The 24762-nt window shown below is 41.2% G+C and overlaps 1 protein-coding gene and 1 pseudogene across 1 annotated transcript; one reads left to right on the top strand and one right to left on the bottom strand.

Annotated features, from left to right (window-relative positions):
- The first annotated feature begins 6285 nt into the window (after positions 1–6285).
- On the top strand, positions 6286–8113 carry LOC118831348 (annotated as a pseudogene).
- An 11081-nt stretch (positions 8114–19194) lies between these two features.
- Positions 19195–20121, bottom strand: LOC118831126 (olfactory receptor 15-like). The gene has a single exon (XM_036738285.1). It carries the CDS (start codon positions 20119–20121, stop codon positions 19195–19197), a length of 927 nt encoding a protein of 308 aa, XP_036594180.1.
- Between the last annotated feature and the right edge of the window lie 4641 nt (positions 20122–24762).

The raw sequence follows: 24762 nt of genomic DNA, 5'->3' as shown, positions 1-24762 counted from the left end.
GATATCTAAAAGAAATAAAATCAAATTAAGGGATGAGAGAGGAATATATTGAGAGAGGGAGATAGGGAGAGATAGAATGGGGTTAGGGTTAGGGTTATCTCGCATAAAAGTGGCAAGAAAAAGCAGCTCTGTAGGAAGAGAAGAGAAGGCAGGTGAGGGGGAATGAGTGAATCTTGCTCTCATCAGATTTGACCTGAGGAGGGAATACCATACATACTCAATTGGGTATCTTACCCCACAGGAAAAAAGGAGGAAGAAGATAAAAAGGGGGGGGATGATAGAAGGGAGGGCAGATGGGGGTGGAGGTAGTCAAAAACAAACACTTTAGAAAGGGGACAGGGTCAAAGGAGAAAATTCAATAAAGGGGGATAGGTTAGGAAGGAGCAAAATATAGTTAGTCTTTCACAACATGAGTACTGTGGAAGGGTTACACATAATGATACGCATGTGGCCTATGTTGAATTGCTTGACTTCTTAGGGAGGGTGGGTGGGAACGGAAGAGGGGTGAGAATCTTTAACTCAAAGTTTTAAAAACAGATGTTCTAAAACAAAAATAGTTTTTGCATGCAACTAGAAAATAAGATACACAGGCAATGCTATTCTAGCAGAGAACAGACAGTCTTTGCTATCAGGCAGCTGTTAGCAACGGCTTTTTAATTAACCTGCTTCATATGAAACATGTTTATCCCTGTTTTCTCCTTAGAGATGAGATGGATAACAATGTGTCTGTGAAATATGTTCAAAGGCATTTACCAAGTCATTTCTCACCCATCTCTCCTCCTGGATCAATAACACAAATCCTCTAAGAGCATCATTCAATCTCCACGATTTTCTCCTCCATGCTTTTCTGCTTCCCTGCCACTCTTTTACTCTTCCCCCCTTCCTTCCTCCTTCTTATGGAATTGTAGAATGTTGGATTTCAGAGCGCACCTCAGGTGGAGGTCCTTCCATCTATTGCTCTCTGTCCAATTTCCCTACCCTCATCCTTAGCTTTTCCCAGGACAAAGATTTACAGATCTTAATTGGAAGCATGGCTTTGGCTCTGGCATTTATCTTGAATCTCTTATCCATCTCTGATTCTTCATTCTTTCCCCCTCCCCGTTCATCTCCAAAATTACTCAATTTCCAGTAACTTTGCCGGTTACTGAATGCCTAGAATGTAATGGGGAAGTGGGGCACTCTGAGCCAGTGATACATGGTTTCCTGCCAATCCCCTTGCCCCTTTCCTCCCTCCTCCTGCTCACCCCTTGCCCTTTCTTCTAGGCTTCCCTGCTTCATGACATCAAATGCTTTGACCACTGTCTTGCTCTTTTTCTCTTATCTACAAACAGGAATGAATCCTGCCAAATGGGGCTGATGGGGGTTGCCTTAAAACACAGAGGTTGGAGTAGATGACCATCTCTGAAATCTCTTCCCATTCAGCCAATTATGATTTCAAAGTCCCTTACAACTCGGACATCCCAGGTTGTAACATGGCACCTGTCTGCAGTATTCTCTGTACTGTGATTCTTCTTCAGTTGAGAGAAATGGGAGCATCGCCATGTGAAGAAATAGGACTTGGTGTCCTGAGGCACTGCTAAGAAGCTCTTCACTTTTCTGCACCTTTGGGCAGGTCACTTCAGCTCTATGTATTGGTTTCCTTAAATGAGGATTATGACTCCTGCCATCTACCTCACAGAAGGTGAGAAGCCCTTGGAGATTGAATCCTGGGCTAGCAGATCTTTGGTCCTTGGAAGGAGAAGACTGTTTGTCTTCAGCTTCCCCTTTGAAAACTCCTTCCTCCCTCTGGGTGCAGGCCCTGAATAACCATACACTGCCCTCTCCGTGGCACACAACCCAGACCTCCATGTTCTAAATATTCCCCTTTCACCATCAACACTTACCTCTCCTGTGTCCCAAAGTCACAGACAAGGCTTGCTTTGTGCCTGCAGTTGACCTGAGAATTAAGTCATTGCTGAAATGTTCCCAGAAGACCCAAATCCAGCTTTCCTGATTCCCAATCTATTGGCTTTCCACTAGACCACATTTTTGTGGAAGAGAAGAAGGGTTGGATTGGGAATCAAAGGACCTAGGTTCACATCCTGGCTGTGCAACTTGAGGCAAATCACTTAACTTCTCTGGGTCTCAGTTTCTTCATTTGAAAAATAAGGATGAGATGATCTCCCTTCCCCCTCTAAATCTATGTGTGATGGTGGGTTAATGTTACTTCCCTCCCAGGTAACAATTGAATTTTAAAGTACCATTGCATGCCCTTGATGTTTTAACTTAAAGGAGTGACTATAGAGATGCTGAATGTTGGAACTGGAAGGTGTTCTAGAAATGGCCTAGTCTGACCCCTCACTCAAGGAGAAGGGAAGTGATTTGCTGAGGTCACAGAGAGAGCTGGTGGGAATGTTAGGCTGCAGACCCCAGATCTCCTGGCTCTATTCTAATGTTCTTTCTGCCGAACTTCTCTGCCAGTGGAGGAGATAATTTTGATAAGAGAAAGCCTTGTTCCTCCCCCCTGAGATGCCACCTGGAGGCAGCTGTCTTTTCTACTTCCATGTAGGGCTACTTGCTCAATCCAGCCTAAGGTCTTCCCACCAACATTCTTTGTCCCCTTCTCTCTTTCACCACTGACTCCTGTCTCCAGGGCAGAGGTTTTTTATTTTTTTTTACCTCTTTCTTGTTATGGACCTCTTTGGCAGTCTGATGAAACCTATGGAGTGCTTCTCAGAATAATGTTTTTAAAGGCATAAAATAAAAGACACAAAATTCCAAAGGCAACCAAAGGTTATGCTAAGTGACACAGTGAATAGGGCACTGGTCCTAGAGTTAGGAAGTTGTTGCTGAGTCATTTTGGTCATGTGTAATTTTTTGTAACCCCATTGGACATTTTCTTGGCAAAATGTACTGGAATGGTTTACTCTTTACTTTTCTGGCTAATTTTACAGATAAAGAAACTGTGGCAAACAGTGTTAAGGGATTTCCCCAGGGTCACACAGCTAGGAAGTGTCTGAGGTCAGGTGTGAACTCAGCTATCTCTGGCTCCAAGCCTAAACGTCTATGCACTGTGCCACCCAGCTTCTGGGGGGACAAGCTATATGACCCTTGGCAAGTCATTTAACCTGTTTGCCTCAGTTTCTTCATCCATAAAGTGAGCTGGAGATGGAAATGGCAAATCACACTAATATCTTTGCCAAGAAATTTACCCAAATGGGGTCACAGAGTGTTGGACATGACCAAAATGACTGAGCAGCTGGGACAACAACAACAAAGGAAACCAAAGCCTAGTGAAAATAAAGATGCACTTTTTTCCTCCATCCAAGTTTATGGAACCTCTGAAATCTATCCACAGACTTCTTGGGGGTCTGCAGAGTCCAGGTTAAGAGCCTTGTTCTAGAGCCAGTCAGTCACTCAATTATCATTTATTGAGTGCCTACTAGGTGCCAGGTACTGTGCTAAGTGCTGGCAATACAAAGATAGCCCCCCCCACCAAAAAAAACCCGGTTGCTGTAAGGAACCATATTAATGAACAATATTAATCTCCAGGCCTGGGGACTGGGTGGCTAGGTTCTACTACTGAGACACCACACCCCAAAGTCTTTGTTTTGTAGGAGAAAGGTCTTAGCCTAGACCATTACACAGCACAGTGAGTGGGCATTCTTGCAGTAGGAAGTGAAAGAGTCCCCCAAGCACTCCTTGGGCACCTGTACTCACCAGCTAATATCTGGAGGGCCAGGAGTATAGATCCCTTCAAGAGTAAGAAGCATGCTACCTATAGGGTCCTTCTCCCAGGCCTGGCTTGGGGCTGCCAGCTTTTAACAATGGACAGCACCTGGTCCTCTAAGGAGCCTGTGTTGGCTCTTTCTAGGTTTGGCTCATTTGCTGATTCTGAAAAAGCTCATGGGAGAATCAAGGCCCTCCACAGCCAATTAGTAATAAACACTGAAGTAGCCAGAATTCAGGAAAAAAGCTCTCCCTAAAGAGCCAAGACACTCTGTCTTCGAAATTTCCTCCCCACTCCTATGATGTTTTCCTCTCCAAACCCAATTTTATTATTATTATACCTCAAAATAATTACATTTGTTTAGTGCCTTATACTTTTGAGTTTGCTTTTATATTCATTACTTTATTTGATCCTAAATACAGTGCTGCTAGGTAAGTAGGGTAGTAGGGTAGGAATTATTTTCATGTGCTAGATGAGGAAACTGAGGCACAAAAGTGTAAGTTACTTGTCCAAAGTCACACAACTCTCGCTCTTACCATTACTCTACTTCCATATCTACTTACTCTGTAACAGCAGTCTGTATTTCTTTCTGCCTCATGACCCCTAACCGTGGGCATGCTGGTAACAAGTGGCTCTGTGGAATAAAAATGTATATACAACACACTTTTAAATTTATTCTACATTATTAACCGTTTCTCCACCACTTTCTTATGTCTAGACAACCAATAAAGCAATAAATCAAGCAAATGTATATCTGCAGCCTAAATCTCTTCAATGGCTAGCATGTGTCATCATCAGGTCTCTGGAATTAGGGATGGTCATTGTATTGATCAGAATTCCTACAGCTTTCAAAGTTCTTTTTACAGTGTTATTTTTATTGTGTAAATTGTTCTCCTGGTTGGTGTTTTCATTATCTGTTTGGTATCAGTTAAGGACTTTTAAGTCTTCCAAACTGTCTATTTTATACTATTATTGTTTATACTCTAATTTTTCTTTTGATTCTGCTCATTTTACTCTGTATCAGTTATGTCTTTCTTGAAATTATCTGTTTTTCATTTTTTAAGCACAAAAATACTGCATCACATTCATATACTACAACTTTTTCAGCCATTCCTCAGTTAAGTATCCTCTTAGTTTCTAGTTTTTTGCCACCTCAAAATATCTGCCATAAATATTTAAATATATAAATAAGCAATCAGTGAGTATCATACAAAATAAAGGTCCTATGGAGGCACATTTGAAAAATCTTCTGTATTAAAAGGCAAATACTCTATACAATGGACTATTTCTGGAAACCTTCCCTCACCAGCCCAGCCCACAATGATCACTTCTTCTGAATTTCCATTGTGTTGACCATAACCCTACCGTTGAGCACATTTTTCTCCCTAGTGTTACTAGTTTTGTTCATGTGTATGGGTCTTCTCTTCTCCAAATAGATTGCCAATTCCTTGAGGGGGAGGGCCTGAGGACCTGTACCTACCTCAGCCAATACCACAGAATGTCCACTTGCATCAGCCGTGGAATGACTATTTAATGATTGATTTATTGATCTCAGTTGCAAGGGTGAATCTCACCCCAAAGGACTGAGTCCTTGATTTGGTATTTTAAGGTATAACCCAGTATTGGATTTCTTGATTTATTTTAAATACTATAGTTTACATTTTTAAAAAAAGAATATCTTTTTAACCTTGATAGATATAAGTAGGATACAACATTTTGCCAACATTCTGGTAGATGTGATTGGGGGGCTGTGTTAGTGATTTTGAAAAGCCTCTTTTTCACATTCAGAGATCATAGGACTTCAATACTTAGATCTGGAAGGCACTTTATGGTCTTAAGTCCAACCCCCTCATTTTACAGATGAAGAAACCACAGCTCAGAAGTGTAAGAAAGGCAGGAGTCCTCTGATTCCAAATCTGGTGCTCTTTCCAGTACATTGTAACTGATATGACTTATACAGATTTCAGTTGTGTTTATCCACTAAGAAACACAAGACATTAACATTTTAAATGTATAACATTCAACTTCACAAAGTAAAAATCAGATTGGGAAAAGGCAAGGGACAAAAAGACAAAGGAATAATGGGGGGGTTGGGAGAAACAGGAAACAGATACCAGCAAACTAAAATGACAGGTACTAGGGAGTGTTACTAAATTTTCCTTTGCCTGGTTTAGTGGGTTAGATAACTGGTGGTGCTTTTTAAGACCGAGGTTATAAATTTTTTCCTGACAGGAACTCAGCTGAGCAGAGAAAAAATTTTATGCCACGCCCATGACATCATTTCTGATCTTGACCAATCTTCAGGTGTATTCGTGTCCTTGGAAATAGTCAAGTGAGAAGGAATGGTTCAATGAAACCCATCACAACTATACACACACACACACACACACACACACACACACACACACACACACATATATACGTACATATATATAATTTCCTCTACTCATTCTATTAAAAAATCTTTGGAGCTGTGAGCTCTTCCACCCAGCGTGCACTTTCCTCCCCCTGCCTCCAGGTGCGGCGCCACTTCCTCTCTCTCTTAAGGGTTTCAACTTGGCACTTCAAAGTTTGCCATGGATAATGATATTGCTGCTCTCGTTGTCAACAATGGCTCCAGAATGTGCAAAGCTGGCTTTGCAGGAGACGATGCCCCTCGGGCTGTCTTCCCTTCCATTGTTGGGCACCCCAGACATCAGGGTGTGATGGTGGGTATGGGCCAGAAAGACAGCTATGTGGGGAATGAGGCCCAGAGCAAGAGAGGTTTTCTGACCCTGAAGTACCCCATTGAACATGGTATCGTCACCAACTGGGATGACATGGAGAAGATCTGACATCATACTTTCTACAATGAGCTCCGTGTGGCCCCTGAAGAGTACCCTGTGCTGCTCACAGATGGCCCCCTGAACCCCAAAGCCAACAGAGAAAAGATGACTCAGATTATGTTTGAGACCTTCAACACCCCAGCCATGTACATTGCCATCCAGGCTGTGCTGTCCCTGTATGCCTCTGGTTATACCACTGGTATTGTAATGGACTCCGGTGATGGTGTGACCCACACTGTGCCCATCTATGAAGGTTATGCCCTTTCCCACGCCATCCTCCGTCTGGATCTAGCTGGCTGTGATCTGACGGACTACCTCATGAAGATCCTGACTGAGAGATGGTACAGTTTCACTACCACAGCTGAGAGGAAAATCATGCGTGACATCAAGGAGAAGCTGTGCTACGTCGCCCTAGACTTTGAGCAGGAGATGGCCACTGCTGTATCTAGCTCTTCTCTGGAAAAGAGCTATGAGCTCCCTGATGGTCAGGTCATCACCGTTGGCAACGAGAGTTTCCGATGCCCAGAAGCCCTCTTGCAACCATCTTTCTTAGGTATGGAATCCTGTGGAATCCACAAAACTACCTTCAACTCAATCATGAAGTGTGATGTTGACATCCGTAGTGTAAGGAGTTGGTGCCGACCCTGGAGCTGCTAGGACTCTAGCGCTTGGCCTGTTTCCTGGGTAAAACCAGATAGGCTTAGTAGGAGTTGGAACAGCAAGCGCCTGGAGGAAGGACTTCCATCCTTAACAGCCCCCCTCCACCCCCCCCATAGTCATCCTTTCTCATGCAGGCAGAGTCCATCCACAAGGGACTCACAAGCCCAGTAGGAGGAACCCAGCTGGCCACTACCTAATGCTCTTGAACCAGTGCCTAACACAACAATGCTTTGATACTTTACTTCCTGGAACATCTTTGATACTTTACAAGGGCATCCTGCCCCGTGCCTCACATAGCTCATACAGCTCTGATATCAGCTGGCTACATGCCTGAGCCTTCCCATGCCTCCGTAGATACTGTAGGACAGCACCCCCCTTTGTTCCCATACTCCCATAGAAACTATCTTGCAACAGCCCTAATTTTCCCATACGCCTGTAGGAATCATAGTTTACAACAATCCAGATTCTTCCCACCCGATATCGATCTTCCCATGCTCACATCCCCTTACCCCTTGAACACCTGCTTCTGCTCATGTAGTGCAAAACCCTATAAAACTGGATAATGTCTCCCAATAGATCGGAGTTGCATCTTCCCTGACTCCCGCCTCATCATTGCGTACTGAGATTGGGGTCCTTGCTGGTCAGGGACCCCCAACACCGTAAGGATTTGTATGCCAATACCGTATTGTCTGGTGGTACTACCATGCACCCAGGCATTGCTGACAGGATGCAGAAGGAGATTACAGCCCTAGCTCCCAGCATAATGAAAATCAAGATCATTGCCCCACCTGAGCTCAAATACTCTGTCTAGATTGGAGGCTCCATCCTGGCCTCTCTCTCCACCTTCCAGCAGATGTGGATCAGCAAGCAGGAGTATGAGGAATCTGGGCCCTCCATTGTCCACTGCAAATGCTTCTAAATGGACTGTTTGTTTTTTGATTCTTTTTTTGTCAAAGGGTGTGACATGATAATTGCCCAAAAAAGAGATGAGACTGGCATGGCTTTATTTTTTTTTATTTTTTTATTTATTTTTTGGTGCTTGATTCAGGATTTAAAAACTGAAACAGTGAAGGTGATGAACAGTCTTAGTGTGTTGGAGGCAAACATCCCCAAAGTTCTACAATGCATCTTCAGGACCCAGATTGTACATTTGTTTTTTTTTTTTTTAATAGTCATTCCAAATATTGTATAATGCATTGTTACAGAGTTACAAGCCTCTGTGAAGGCTGTCCTCTGCTAGAGCAAAGGAGCTAAGTAACAAAAATCCAGATAGGGAGGGGGGAGGGGGGAAGGTACTAGTATTGCTTTACATGTAAATTATGTAATCCTTTAAGAAACAAAAAAACTTTTTGTATCTTCCGCCTTAATACTTGTTCCTTTTTTTAAATTGTCAGCCATAATGAATGGCCCCCTAAATTCCCTCCCTGCCCCCAACATAGATGTGAATGAAGACTTTACAATCTCCCTGCGAGTTTTTTGAGATTGGTGCCAGTACTTGGGGGAGGGGAGGAGCTTTACCTCTACACTGACTTAAGACCAGTTCAAATAAAAGTATACGCGTTAAAGAAAAAAAAAATCTTTGTAACACATATGCATTATCATGTAAAACAAATTCTCTTATTGCCCATATCCCCGCCACGCCCCCAAAAGAGTGTCTCATTCTGTATATATACTCCATTACTTCTCTGGCATTTTTCATTTTGGTCTTCTGGAATCATGGTTGATCATTGGGTCGATCAAAGTTAAGTATTTCAAAATCATTGGTTCTTACAATGTTGTTGTTATTGTGTACATTGTTCTCCTGGTTCTTCTCATTTTACTTCTGCATAAGTTCATACAAATCCTTCCAGGTTTTTCTGAAACCATACTCTTCCTCATTTCTTATGTCATAACAGTACCCCATTAACATTCATATGCCCTAATTTGTCAGCCATTCCCTCAACCATTCGGTACCTCCTTAGTTTCTAGTTCTTTGTCATTTTAAAAAAGTTATTTAAATCTTTTTCTGCATTTGGGTCCTTTTTCTTTTTCTTTGATCCCTTTGGGATGTAGGCCTAGATATGGTATCCTTGGGGCAAATGTTATGCACAGTTTAATACTTCTTCTCTTCTACCTATATACTATTTTCTGATAAAAATTAGCTATTTGGTTCGCTCACTAAATCATTTAATTTGGTTTCTATTATGATTGCATACAAATGGTTCTCAAATTTATATCATTACTTGAGTGCCAGTACTGTATTTCTGTATTTCTATCTCACTCTAACTTCAAAATCATATTATCCAAAATTGAATCATTACTCTCCCCCCCAAATCTGCCCTTCCTTCTAACATCTCTATTTCTGTTTTTGGCACCACTGTCACCCCCACTAGAGATCTCATCAGTTATCTTTGATGTTTTCCTTTCCCTGACCTGCACACCCAATCATTTGCCAAGGCCTATCAATTTTACCTCTCCAATATTTCACGTATTTGTCCATCCTTTCCAATTACAATACCACCACCATAGTTCAGGAGTCCACTACGTCTCAACTGTCCTATTTTAATAGTTTCTTAATTGGTCTTCTTGCCTCTAATTTGTCACATCTCTAATCTGTTCTCATTGCTGTCTACAAATGTTCCTAATGTACTACTTTTATCATTCCTCCACTCAGAAACTTCAATAGCCCTTCATTGCCTACTGAATAAAGTAATAACTCCATATTCTAGCACTCAAGGTCCTCCACCATCTAGTTCCTTTTGCCTTCCCATCTTTAGCTCACACTAGTCACCCTGATTTACTCTACGTTCCCATAAAATTACACTAATAACTATTCTAAACTTTCATCCTGCCTTCTACCTCTATACCTTTGCTTCTAAATTCCCATTCAAATTTTCATAATGACTTCATCTATGCTTTGTTGGAATCCTTCCCTTTCTCAAGACTAAATCTAATGCTAGCTTCTCTAAATCTTCATTCCCTGATTCCTGAAACAGAAGCAATCTCTCCTCCTCCTCCAATATTTCATGGCATGTTATCTAGGGTCCTACATAGCACTCGTGATAATGTACTTACTTATACTTACTTGTCCTTGCCACCATGGCTCAACACCCACAGGTCTAGCTTACATAGACTATGCTCACTCACAGGGACTGCTGAGAAATGATCTTACTTTGGTTTCTTTCTCCTTCATTCCTCAAAGATTCCTCTGGGAACCTCTGAAAATAACTCATATCTAGAACATCATAGATATAGGTAAAAGGGATCCAGCTTTTGTGCATGCACTAACAGTGAAAATCCATATTGGATACAGGACTGATTTTATTTCACTCCACAGAAAGAAGGAAGAATAGATAAAAAAATCCAGAGTAGCCCACAATTAATACCATTCTCCTACTCTCCCTGCAATGGATCTCTACAATCCTCTAGATTTATAGCAGTACCACATGGCTTGGACTCCCCTTAGAAAGAAACAAACTTGGAGGTGAAATTTATTAACATTCTGGTGAGTCCTGCCTTTATCCCAGGAACTCACAGAGGCCTCTAGCTTTATGATACTAACCTTGGAAAGGAAACACACTTGAGATTTCTAGAGAGGCAACTGTTTTCACTTGTATTGGCAAAATAACTCATAGTTCCAAGGTTTTCACACTTGTCATATGCTATTGTTCCATCATTTTCCAGTTGTGTCCAACTCTTCGTGACCCCATTTGGGTTTTCTTGGCAAAGATGCTGGAGTTGTTTACCATTTCCTTCTCCTGCTCATTTTACAATTGAGGAAACTGAGTCAAGCAGGGGTGACTTGTGCAGCTAGTAATTGCCTGAAGCCAGATTTGAACTCAAAATGAGGAGTCTTCTGGCACTCTATCCAGTAAGCCACCTAGCTGTCCTCTTTCTATCATAGATCAGCCTTCTGTTGCTTCTTTTATTCTGGGACCACATGCTAGATACTCAGACAAGGAGGTCTTGCCTATCCTCCAGAAGGCTGAGACTTCTGGAAATCTGAACACTCCTTTAGAAACCTGGGATTAAACAACAACAACCCCCACCACTCACCCACCCCAAAAAAAGACAGAAACAAAAACAAAAAACAAAAGCAAAACAAAAAGCTGGGTTTCAACAACTCCTCTGGCATGGCACAAGCTTATCCTTTTCTGGAGCCATAGGATAGACAGCATATATAACTATACCATATCTCTGTCATTCTGACTCCATGGCTGGGTCCAGGAGCCTTTGTTAATTTACCACTGCCCTGGGCAGTTAGGTGGCACAGTGGATCAAATGCTGGGCCTGGAGTCAGGAAGTCTTCTTCCTGAGTTCAAATGTGGACTCAGACACTTGCTAACTAGGCAAGTCACTTAGCCTGCTTGCCTCGATTTCCTTATCTGTAAAATGAGCTGGAAAAGGATGATGGCAAACCACTCCAGTATCTTTGCCAAGAAAACCCCAAAATGGGGTCACAAAGAGATGGACATGACTGGACAACAGCAACAAACAGGTACTTGCAGAAATCAAGACTCAGAATAGTTTGAGGTGGCAAATTGGATGGTATCAGGGAGGAGCCTCTATGTAGCAATACTGTTGTTTGTCCTCCATTCTCAAAGAGGACCATGACATCAGGAAGATGATGCCATGACTTGCAAGTGAATTGGATTTAAGTGATGGAGGGCTGTGCAAGGTCACCACCCTCACTTTCCCCTCTGGAACCATCTGGATCTAGTAGTAAGATATAGATCAGGACAACTGGAGATGGCCCCCATATCTATGGTAGAAGGTGAATCTATCCAACTGTGGTTGATCAGATCCATACAAGATTAGAAGGCTCTACTGCAAATCGGGCACAAATGGTTCATATGAACATTTGGAATGGAGATGTCTCTAAATTTGTGCGTCTCATGTTTCTTTTGAGCTATTGCAATTCTGCTTTGCTCATAGAGCACAATGTCTTCTTTGATGCATGCATGCTACGCTGGATGGACCTGTGCCGGTGTCTCCCATGTCTCACAATTAATACCAATCTTCAGAGAGACCTTCAGAGTATCCTTGTACTACTTCTTCTGACCTACATGGGAGCACTTACCTACTGTGTGTTTGCTCTACATAGTCTCTTAGGCAAACTTAGATTTGGCATTCCAACAAAGTGGCCAGCCCATCAGAGTTGCACTCTCTGTAGTAGATTTTGAATGTTTGGCAGTTCAGCTTGAGAAAAGGACCTCAGTATCTGATGCCATATTTTGCCAGGTGATCTTCAGAATCTTCCTAAGACAATTTGAATGGAAGCAAATCAGTTTCCTGGCATGGCACTCGTAGACTGTACAGATTTTATAGGCATACAACAATGAGGTTATCACAATGGCTCAGTAGACCTTCAATTTGGTAGGCAGCCTCTTCTCTCCTACACTTTCCTTCGTAAAAAACACTGAGCTAGCTCTAGCAATGTATTTGTAGACCTCATCAACTATGTGTACACCTCTGGAAAGTATACTGACATGGTAAGCAAACTTATTCCCAGCATTCAAAATGTCTACATTTACTGTAACCAGTGGTTCCACATATAGATGGTGTGGTGCCAGGCTTAGATAAGGTAAAGCAGAAAATTTTAGGGCACCTTTTCTATCCCCTTCATCAGGGAGTGAGCAGTATGGTCCTTAAAAAAGGCTTCTCAGACACCCAGGGAGCTGCTGAATCCCACTGCTGCTTCAGTCCAGTAGCCTGACCCACCTGTGTGCAGGGTTGTGACTACAGCTGCAGGTGTTACTGCACCTGCTGCTTCATCACTTGCCTGTCACCACAGGTCTTTAAGGTAGGTAAAAATGGTAAAATGGTATGGGTGATATCTTTTGAATTGGGCATAAATTGAATTTAAGTGAGGCAGAGATGCATGAAGTCATCATCCTCACTCTCTCTTCCAGAGTCATTGGAGTCTAGTGGCAAGACAAAAGTCAACATGACTGGTAATGGCTTGGGATGCCATCTTTAATGTCCAATCAAGCTCTCAGTGCTCCACAATGCCTGCTTATGCCACCTTCAAGGCCTGTTGGAACAAATTGTTCACATCCATCCATTCCAACAGGAGAGGTCTTCAGATCCTTCGGGTAGAGACCCCTCTCAGTCACCAAAGGGTTTGCGGCCCCTTGGTTATCCTTCACCTGATTTAGCCTATTTGCTGAAACAGTTTACTGGGGCATGCTACAGCTTCTTGGAGCCACAGATGGGAGTGTCACGTGGACACTGAAGGTGGAAAGCAGCCCTGAAAAGGGTTCAGCACCTTTTACACAAGAGGGTACTTGTCCTCCCTGAACACCTGTACTGGGTGAAAGGGTGTGAACAGTTTTATAGCCCTCTGGGCATAGTTCCAAATTGCTTCCCAGAATTGTTGGATCAATTCACAATTCCACCAACAGTGCTTTAGTGTCCCAGTTTTCCCATATCCCCTCTAACATTTGTCGTTTTCCTTTTCTGTCCTATTAGCCAATCCAGCAGGTATAAAGTGGTACCTCAGAGTTGTTTTCAATTTGCATTTCTCTAATCAATCATGTTTTAGTCCATTTTTCCATGTGACTATGGATAGATCTGATTTCTTCATCTGAAAACTGCCTGTTCATGTCCTTTAACCATTTATTAACTGGGGAATGGCTTGTAATGTTATAAATTTGACTTAGATCTCTATATGTTTGACAAACAAGGCTTTTATCAGAGAAACTTGCTATAAAATTTTTTCACAGTTATGATTACTCTGCATTTCCTTCCATCCTATTTTACCCATTTATCCCTCTCTCTCCTTTCACCTTGTCCATCCTCAAAAGTGTTTTGCTTCTGATTACCACCTCTCCCAATCTACCTTCCTTGTTACCAGCCTCCTGCCTGCCCCCCCTTATTTCCTTCTCCTCCTAATTTGCTGTGCAGTAACATAGATTTCTATATCCAACTGAGTGTGTATGTTATTCTCTCGTTGAGCCAATTCGAATGAGAGTAAGGTTCAGGTGTTGTCTGCCACATCCCCATCTTCCCTTTCATTTGTAAACACTCTTTTGCACCTCTTTTATGTGAGATAATTTTCCTGATTCTACCTCTTTCCCTTTCCCCAGTGCGTGCCTCTTTCTCATGCCTTAATTTTATTTCTTTAGATATCATCCCTTCGTATTCAACTCACCCCATGCCCTCTGTCTCTGCATAATCCTTCTAAATGCCCTAATAATGAGGAAGTTCTCAGGAGTTACAGGTGTCCTCTTCCCATGGTGAAATGTACACAGTTCAGCCTTATTGAAGCCCTTAGGATTTCTCTTTCCTGTCTACTTTTTCATGCTTCTCTAGAATCTAGTATTTGAAAGTCAGATATTCTGTTCAGCTCTGGTCTTTTCATTAGGCATGCTTGAAAGTCCTCTATTTCATTGGATTTCCATTTTCCCCCAGAAGAATTATACTCAGTTTTGCTACATAGGTGATTCTTGGTTGCAATTCTAGTTCCTTTGCCCTACAGAATATAATATTCCAAGTTTTGGCTCCTTTAATATAGAAGATGCCTAATCTTGTGTTATCCTGACTGTGGTTCCATGGCATTTGAATTGTTTCTTTCTGGTTGCTTGCAATGTTTTCTCCTTACCTGGGAGCTGTGGAATTTGGCAATAATATTCCTGGGAGTTTTCATTTAGGGATCTCTTTCAGGAGGCAATTGGTAGATTCTTTCAATTTCTATTTTACCCTCTCATTCTAGGATATCAATATGGTTTTCCTTCATAACTTTTTTGCAAATTAATGTCTAGGCTTTTTTTAATCATGATTTTCCAGTAGTCCAAAAATTCTTAAATCAGCTCTCCTTGATCTGTTTTCCAGGTCACTTGTTTTTCCAATGAAATAATTCACATTTTCTTCTATTTTTTCATTCCTTTGAATTTGTTTTATTGTTTCGTTCTGTCTCATGGAGTTATTAGCTTCCATTTGCCCAACTCTAATTTTTAGGGAATTATTTTCTTCAGTGAGCTTTTGTACCTCCTTTTCCATTTGGCCAATTATACTTTTTATGTTCTTTTCTTCAGCACATTTTTGTACCTCTTTTTCCATTTATGCAATTCTGCTTTTTAAGGAGTTCTCCACTTAAGTGAATTTTTCTACATCTTTTACCATTTCATCTATTCCATTTTTTTAAGATGTTATTTTCTTTAGTAACTTCTGTCCCTTCCTTTACTCAGCTGGTGACTTTTTTTCCCCATGATTTTCTTGCATCACTCTCATTTGTTTTCCCAATTTTTCCTGTTCCTCTCTTATTTGATTTTTAAAATCCTTTTGGAGTTCTTGCAGGAATTTCTTTTGGGCCTGAGACCAATTTACATTTATCTTTAAGATTTTGGATGTAGCACTTTTGACTTTGTTGTCTTTTTCTGGGTTTATATTTTGATCTTCCCTCTCATCATAGTAACTTTATGTGTTCAGGTTCTTTTTTTGTGGTTTGCTCATTTTTCCAGCTTGTCTCTTAACTTTTAAGTTTGTAGCTAAAGTTGGGCTCTGATTCTTGGCTGGAGGGGGCACTCTCTCAATGTTCAAGCTTTTCATGCTGTTATTTATAGAGCTAGTTCTAGGGGTCTGTAAGTTTTCAATTCTTTCATGGCGGTACGATTTAAGGAGTGTGGTTACTGCTCTCCCCACCTGTGCTCTAGTCTGTGATTGACCACAAACACTCTTTTCCTCCCTGGAATTATGACCACTGTCCCTGTTCCCCTGCATCCATATGCTCTAGTGTGCTAGTGTTCTTCATTGCCCTCAGACTACAACCTAGAACCAATGCAACAGAGTCTTGCACCCAGTGCCAGCGGAAGGACCTCTATAAATTCCTTCTGACTCCCTTATCATCTCTGAACTGAGATCTTAGGAAGTCACTGCTTCTGATTCAGTCACCCCAAAGGCCTGCTGCTGCTGGCTTATACCGGGTGTAGCCCTCTACTGGCTGGCTGGTGCGGGGCCTCAGCCTTCACGGCTGGCTTGCACTGAAGCTCAGGGCCTTGCTGCTGGCTTGCCAGGGACAGCCTGCACTCCATTCTCATCCCAGTGAAACAGACCTTTCCTGCCAACATTCTAAGTTGTCTTGGGGTGGAAATCGTTTTAACGTGTGCTTTTGTTTGTTCTGCTGCTCCAGAATTTTTTGATGAGATATTTTGTATATAGATGGATAGTATATTATACTGTATATTACATATAACACATTATATATAATACACATATAAGTAGTATATAATATATTTTATATATAATATAATACAAAGTATTATATAATATATAATATATTTTGAGGAGACATTTGAAAGTAGTTTGGAGGGGAATTTGGTAGAGCTCAGATGATTCACTACATTTACTCTGCCATCTTGGCTCTGCCCTCCTCATTGTCGTCCCCAATTCTTATTTTTAAGGAATTATTTTCTTCATTGAGCTCTCATACCTCTTTTGCCATTTGACCAGTTCTGGTTTTTTAAGGAGTTCTTTTCCTCAGTGAATTTTTATGTGCCTTTTTCCATTAGGCCAAATCTGTTTTCTAAGGTGTTATTTTCTTCTGTGTTTTGTGTGCCTTTCTTACCAAGCTACTAATTTTCTTTTCATAATTTTCTTGCATCAGTCTCATTTATTGTTCCCAGTTTTTCCTCTGACACCCTTATCTCTTTCACTAATTATTCTTGGGCCTCTGTCCAAGTAGCAATTTTCTATGAGGCTTTGGTTGTAGCTGTTTTCACATTGTCTTCTCACTTTATGTTTTGATACTCACTGCCACTATGGTAACTTTTATGGCCAGGTTCTTTGCTGTTGTTGTTGTTTGCTCATTTACCCAGCCTATTTCTTGACTTTTAACTTTGTGTTAAAGTTTTAGTGACCTTAAAATTAGAATTGAACTTTAAGGTTCCACCCAAACAAAATTAATGGAATTGACAGAAATCAATGGAACATTCTGAGTAAAATAGCAGGAGACAGAGAAGAGATTAAGAAATGCATCACACATCACCCTCTTTTCACTGGAGAATTGGGACTATGAGTATGGAATGTTGCATATACTTTCACATTTGGCCACTGTGTATGTTGTTTTTGCTTAATTATTTTTCTTTATTCCACAGGAAGATTCACAGGGAGAAGGGAAGGGGAGGGATGTTGAGGAGAAGGGTTACATCCAGTAAGATTAATAAAGTGATTTTTTTAAGAGGTGGGAGGACAGACCAGAGTGTAAGGTAGGTTTGGAATTGGAATAACAACTATTATTAGATAGAATGATGTGATTGAAAGATTTGGTTGAGAAAATAGGGGAGTGGGGACAGTGTGGAAATACAGAAAAGGGAGACTTTAAGAGAGAGAAATATGTTACTACCCATCAAACACTATTTGAAGGACAGGATCACCCTGATTGGCTAAATTAAATTGGTTACTTAGCTAACATGGTTCTTATAGTGTTGAAGAGGGAACTCATAAGGCTCAATAATAATATTGACAAAATTATCCCTAAAACACCATTGGAAATCTTTTTCTCTGATTCCATAGCCATCAAGAAAACTTTTGAGTCTGACTTGAGTTGCCTACCTGAGGAGAGAGTGCATTGGTTTAGGTTTCTTTGGCAATTCCGGTTAGATTTGCAAATATACAATTCGGCATTGTGATTCCCATATAAGCATTTTGCTAATTTGGGTCGGCATATGCCAACTTAATCACTGAGTTCCAGGATCTGCAGAAGTGAAACCCTAGATGTTGGAGAAGAATGAACCCAAGAACTACTTAAAAAAATGAGACCTTTGCTCCCCTTTTCTTTGAGCCTGATGTATGACTATTTGTGTTGTTTGGAGAAGTCTCACAAAGGTGTATGACTCACTAGCCAGATCAGGATATGAAGGCTGGTGGCAAACTTGGTGGCTATAACTTTCAGGTAGGATGACATCAATAAATATGTAGCAAGTTCCCCTTTCCACTCGGGACATTTGTTTGTTTGGAATGGAGGAGTGAACAGTTTTTCCCCTTATCTGTCATTTGAAATTACATAAGGTTGACGGAAAGATTCGGTACAAAAGTAAAAGGGAGAAAAGAGAGGATAGAGAGAAAGATGAGGATGAAAAACTGAATGGATAAATTGACAGATGTAGAGACAGAGATGGATATAAAGATGATATGATTTCAGACAAATAGACAAGTATTCTATTTCTTGCCAATAGAAATAATTATACTTGTCCTCCATGAAATCCTTACTCCAAAGCCTCATATGGCAGGGAAATAACCCTGTGTTCTCAAAAGCTGTGACAGCAGAACACAAGCTGAGGCAGGTAGATCCTCCCAAGTTTGAAAGGCTTCAAGGGCAGATTTGCTGACATTCTGCTTCTCTGTCATCCCCAAACCAGTCTAATTAATTGCAGAGTGGTTCACTACCTGAAGGCTGGCCACTGGGGTTGATTTTTTTAGATATGGTACCTCAGAAAGACCGTTGACCAAAAGACAGGGAAGCGTGATCAGCATCTGGAAGGAGGTATTGACATCTATGATATCATCATCTGTTTCAATATTGAAACAAATCAAACAAAATAATGAATGTAAAAATACTTTGAAAAGTAAAGTAAATAAAAACAAAAAACTTCTATGTAATAATAATAGTAATAGCTAACATTTATATAGCTCTACAGGATTTGCAAAGCGTTTTCCACGCATTATCTCATTTAAGATGTGAATAATAATAGCAACTTTAATATAGGCTGGGATAGAGACAGAGTAATGGAAATGAGATCTATATTAGATCACCACCTTCTGAGACCTGAAAGCTTCTGGCCTTCTAATCTGCACCCCACTGCAGGTTTTTCATCATTAAGTAGAAAATTATGAAATAATCCTAACCAGATGCCAACCACTTAGGGTTATTGGGAAGGTTTTAACTTACTCAAAGGTATGTTATAGGAAAATCAAGATTAGTTATGGTGATATAGATCTGATGAGAGAGAGAAATCCAGATACACACACACAGAAATAGAGATACAAAACAGGAAAGATATGGTGGCCCACTTCCTGGTTCCCTCACCATTCCTCCCTCCATTTTCCCAAAAACTTCCTTAGTGACCCCTTCACTTCCTTGTTCCTCAGAGTGTAGATTAGGGGATTCACCATGGCTGTAACTACTGAATAAAAGAGAGTGATGAATTTGCCCCGATCTTGGGAACTACTCTTGGCTGGCAGTAGGTAGGCGTATGTTGCTGAGCCATAGAAGAGGCATACTACTATAAATGGGAGGAAGGCCTTATGCCGGCCTTCAGCTGAGGGAATATTCAGGACAGCCTGGGCAATGTAACCATAGGAGATGAGGATGATGCTCAGGGGCACTGCAGTGAAGAAAGCACAGACACCATTGAGTATAGCCTCATTGAGGCTTGTGTCACCACAGGTCAACTTGATGAGAGATGGCACTTCACAGAGGAAACTGTTGATTTCCTGGTGTCCACAAAAAGGGAGCTGCAGAGTGAATGTTGACTGAATTAGGGAATTCCCCAGGCCAGCTAGCCAGGCAGTAGAGGCTAACTGCCAGCAAATGCGAGGGTTCATGATGGTCATGTAGTGCAGGGGCCGGCAGACAGCTACATAGCGATCAAATGTCATCACAACCAAGAGGATGCCCTCAGTGGCACCCAGCCAGAGGAAGACATATAGCTGGGTTATACAGCCCCCATAGCTGATGGCTTTATCTGGGCCCCACAGATTGAACAGCATCTGAGGGACTGAGCTTGTGGTATAAGCAAGGTCAAGGGAGGAGAGGTTACTGAGGAAAAAATACATGGGTGTGTGAAGCCGGGCATCCAGGCGTGATATTAGGATAATGGTCAAGTTGCCCAGCAAAGTTAACAAGTAGCAGAACAGGATAACAACAAAAAAGATCATCTCTAGCTCAGGATCGTCGGAGACACCAATCAAGATGAAACCTTTAAAGGAGCTGTTGTTGGCTCCTCCCATCACTTGCCACTTTCTGTCCCCTAAGGAAAAGAGAAAGGTCACCATACTAAGAAAACTGTCAGGAGAGTAGTAAGTGGGACTGTAAACTGTTGGACAAGATTAATTTCCTTAATGCCAAGTCTTCAGGAAAGATGAGATAAGAAAAAGAAGAACGGAAAGAAAGGAAAGGAAAGAAAGATAAGGATTAAAGGTGATTTTTGTGAATCTTCTGGCTCCATGGCTATCTACTAGTTTGGTTCTGTCAATCCCAGGTTTATCTTTACTATCACCAGCACCTCAACCACTAAGAATCCCCAAATGAACAGGGAACTTACCCCTCACAAGAAGAGCAACCACAACCTATCAGTCAAATTGGAGGACAGCCAGGATGGAGAGGGGACTCGTAGCCATCCTATATGAGGACTGGGTGAAAGAATTGGAAATTTGTAGTCTGGAGTAGAGAAGACAGAGGCAGAGGTTGCTATGATAATTGTCTTTATATTTTGGGAGGAGTATAAAAAGGAAAAGGGATTTTTTTAGTTTGTTTTATTTGGGCCTGAAAGGCAAAACTGGAAATTTTCATGGAACTGGATTCAAGTTCTACTTAATGAAAAGCTTCCTAATAACTGGAGTTGTCCAAAAAGGGAATAGATAGTTGTGAGCATACAGGGAAAGAAGAGTATCGAATTCTTCATCACTAGAGGTCTTCAAGTGGATCCTGGTAACAACTTCTTGCAAACATTGTAGGAAGGCTTCTTGCTTCAGGTGTAGTAGACTGGTCTAGACAACATTTGAAGTCTCTTCCGTCAAAGGTTCAGAAATAGAATCATGGTTTCAAGCTTGGAATGTTTGCATAAGATTCTCCTTCTTGGTGGAGAATGATTACCCTATGCAAATTCTCCAGACCTGAAGGTTATTACAGGGCTGTTTAGAAAAGGAAAAGTAGCTGTGCACTTGAGGCTAGAGGGACAGATAGCTACCACCTATTCTTCAGGCCTATTTAAAAGCATCAAGAAGGATATTTGGGACTGGTGTTAATCTCTTAGACCTGGGAGTAGTGAAGGAAGAGCCATGGATGTAGAATTATTGTTTGTGGTCAGAGGTAGCCAGGTGGTACAGTGGATAGAGTACTGGACCTGGAGTCTGAAAGATCCAATTCCCATCAGGCCTTCGACACTTACTAACTGTGTGATGCTAGGGAAGTCACATAATCTCTGTCTCAGTTTCCTCATCTGTAAAATGGGATGATAATAGCACTCACCTGTCAGGATAAAACATGATAATATTAGTAAAGTGCTTTGCAAAGCTTCAAGCACCATATAAATGCTAGTTATTAGCTATTATTGTGATGAGCACAATGGATGAATAACCACTTATTGATGTTACAGAGGAGAAGGAGGTTTCCACTGGGCACAGGTTGGACTGTTTGGCTTCTGAAGTCCCTTCCATGGTTATGATTATGTCATTAAGTTGGTACTGAATTTGTAGAATAATTCAGTTGTTGTGCAGGATCAGTGAGTAGGTTGTAGTGTGGAAATGGGTTTGATTGAGGGAATTTGGAAAGAGTGGGCAGACAGCATATGAGTAGAGATAGGATTCCATGGACACAAAAAGAGGCTAGAATGAGTGAAAAGGTAAGTAGAAGAGCAAATCCAGAAGTGGTTTCTTGACCTGTGATCTGAGAGGGACTGTGTGTGGGAATCTGGATCCTAGAACTATCCTCCACCCTCCTCCACAGTGTATCTATAGGAGCAGAGAAGAGCAGTGATGAGAGGCTTTTAATGGGTTTTCATCTCATACCACATAGCTGAATCAGATATTTTCTTATTCCTTTTTGGGAAAGAGTGTCCAAGAAAAGGGAGTCAGGTGACCCTAGGACACATGACATTGAGTGACAGAGTTTGAAGATACCTTCTACCTCTGAGATTCTGTGATTCTATGATTTCAGAGATGAAGGAAAGAGTGATGCCAGTATATGAAAATGAATTTAAAAGATTAGGACTTCAATTGAGAATGATAAAGCTTGAGGAACAGAGATCTTCAAAGTCCACAGAACATGAAGAAATGAGATATTTAGAGTGTTCTCATAGTCCTAATGCAGGTTTAAACTAAGACTTTGGGGATAGTCTGTTGAGTGAACAAAGACTTTTTCCACCAAATCTCAGAATATTAATATGAGGTAATACAAAGGACATACATTTGAATAGGCTAAATAAAGGAAAAACCTACTTATGCTGCACAACAGTGAATAAAGTTATGGAATTTTTCCCAAGAGGTGATATAGGCTGGCAATGTAAACCATTTCAAGAAGTGTTTATACAAATCCATTGATGATAGTTCTATAATCATTCAGGAAAACCAGGATTTTTAATCCCATCCTTAATCTTCTTAAGTTGAAATGATAGAGGACGGGGACAATGTACCACTAAACTGTCCCTTCATCTGACAGAGTCCAGTGCTTGAGGGCTTTTAGAGTTAACCCAGTATGACAATTTTTAGGTTCTAATGAACTAAAAATATTACCTCTTGGTAATGATGGGCTGTAGTAACCTGTTCTTCCTCCCAATCTTTTCTGAATTGTTATTGGGTTAAAGTTACCCCACAATAAACCAAGCCTAATCTGTCATGCTGCCAAATAAATGAAACTAAAAGCCCATCAGAAACCAATGAATACTGTCATTTGAATTCTCCCCACCTATGCTTTATAGTGTGACTGAGACTAGCTCTGGAGCGTGCCCTGGGGCACTTGTGACGCCACCCAGGAACCTGTCTCACCCCAGCTCTTCCATTAACTCCCTCAGCCCTAAAGCCCTCATTTTGCCTCTCAACCATTCTCTTGTATAAGTGATCCACAGTAATTCTGTAATCTGAGGCTGACGTCCCCCTGCCTGGCTCTTGGGTGATTTCCATCCTCTTCTTTGTAGCCGGTACAAAAAGTCATGGGGCGTTTCAATTATCGGCTTAAATAAACATTTATTGTCCCTTTCATCTAAGAGTATCAGACTCGAGACTCAGGTTTTGAATCTTTAATGCAAGCTCATTTTAATATTAGCCTTAGTAAGACACTCTCAGGAAAAGGAACGATCTAAAATCTGCATGTACGTAAACATACATACCTATATGTAGATAGATATTATACTTTCTCTTCCTTCCTGACAACGCATGATTCAGAAATAGAAAGTCATTTTAGTATTAGCTTCAGCAAATATATGATTTGGGAAGGAAAAATATAAAATTAAAATTACATGTATCTGTAGCTAAATGATTTTAGATTAATAGATAGATACTACTCTCTAGGTCCTAGATGGGCTGGTGCATCGTTTTCTGCTTGGATTCTTTGCATCCCGGCTTCTCTGTCTTGGTGCTATACTAATTACAGCTCAGTTTATTTGCTTGCCTGATTCCTTGCAAGTATAATCAAATTAGCATTTCTGATGCGACCTAAATAATGGAGAATATGCTCATTACCTTAGGGTTGTATTATAGTATTATGGACTCACAGAACATAGAATGTTAGAACTAGAAGAGAAGGTAACTTAGAACCTTGAATGTTAGAGCTAGAAAGGACCCGAGAGGTCATCAGCACCGACTGAGGTATGCTGGTACCTAGACAGTCTTTGTTGTCAGGCAGCTCAGGCATTTTTATGAATCTGCTTCATATTACACACTTTTATTCTTGTTTTTTTCCTTCTTGGTGATGAGATGGATAACAGTGGGTCTGTAAAATATGCTCAACATTATTTACCAAGTCATTTCTCACCCATCTCTCCTCCTGGATCAATAACACAAATCCTCTAAGAGCACCATTCAATCTCCACGATTTTCTGTATCCCTGCATCTCTTTTCTTCTTTCCTCTTCCCCCCTTCCTTACTCCTTCTTCTTATGGAATTGTAGAATTTTAGATTTCACAATGGACCTCAGCTGGAGATCCTTTAATCTTTTTCTCTCCCCCCATTTTGCCTACCTACACCCTCAGCTTCTCCCAGGACAAAAATTTACAGATCATGAGGGAAGCATGACTTGGCTTCACGAATTTTCTTGGATCTTTTATCCATCTCTGATTCTTCAGTCTTCTGCTCCCCAAATTAACCAATGTCCAAACTCTACCAGTCACTGAATGCCTAGAATGTAATGGGGAAGTGGGGCATTCTGAGCCTGTGATATATGGTTTCCTGCCAATCCCCTTTCCCTTTCCATCCCTCCTGCTGCTCATCCCTTGCCCTTCCTTCTAGGCTTCCCTTTTCTTTACGCAAAATGCTTTGACTGCTGTCTTGCTCTTTTTCTCTTATCTACAAACAGGAATGAATCCTGCCAAATGGGGCTGATGGGGGTTGCCTTAAAACAAAGAGGTTGGAGTAGATGACCATCTCTGAAGTCCCTTCCCACTCAGCCAATCTATGTTCTATGATTTCAAAGTCCCTTCCAACTCTGATATCTCAGGTTGTACCATGGCACCTGCCTCCAATATTCTCTGTACTGTGATTCTTCCTCAGCTGAGAGAAATGGGAGCATCACCATGTGAAGAAATAGGACTTGGTGTCCTGAGGCACTGCTAAGAAGCTCTTCACTTTTCTGCACCTTTGGGCAGGTCACTTCAGTTCTACATATTGGTTTCCTTAAATGAGGATTATGACTCCTGCCATCTACTTCACAGAAGGTGA

This window comes from Trichosurus vulpecula, chromosome 9, assembly GCF_011100635.1.
Source record: "Trichosurus vulpecula isolate mTriVul1 chromosome 9, mTriVul1.pri, whole genome shotgun sequence".
In the NCBI taxonomy this organism is placed as follows: Eukaryota; Metazoa; Chordata; class Mammalia; order Diprotodontia; family Phalangeridae; genus Trichosurus; species Trichosurus vulpecula.
The sequence above is the reverse complement of the archived record's forward strand: the minus strand, read 5'-3'. Positions and strand labels throughout refer to the sequence as shown.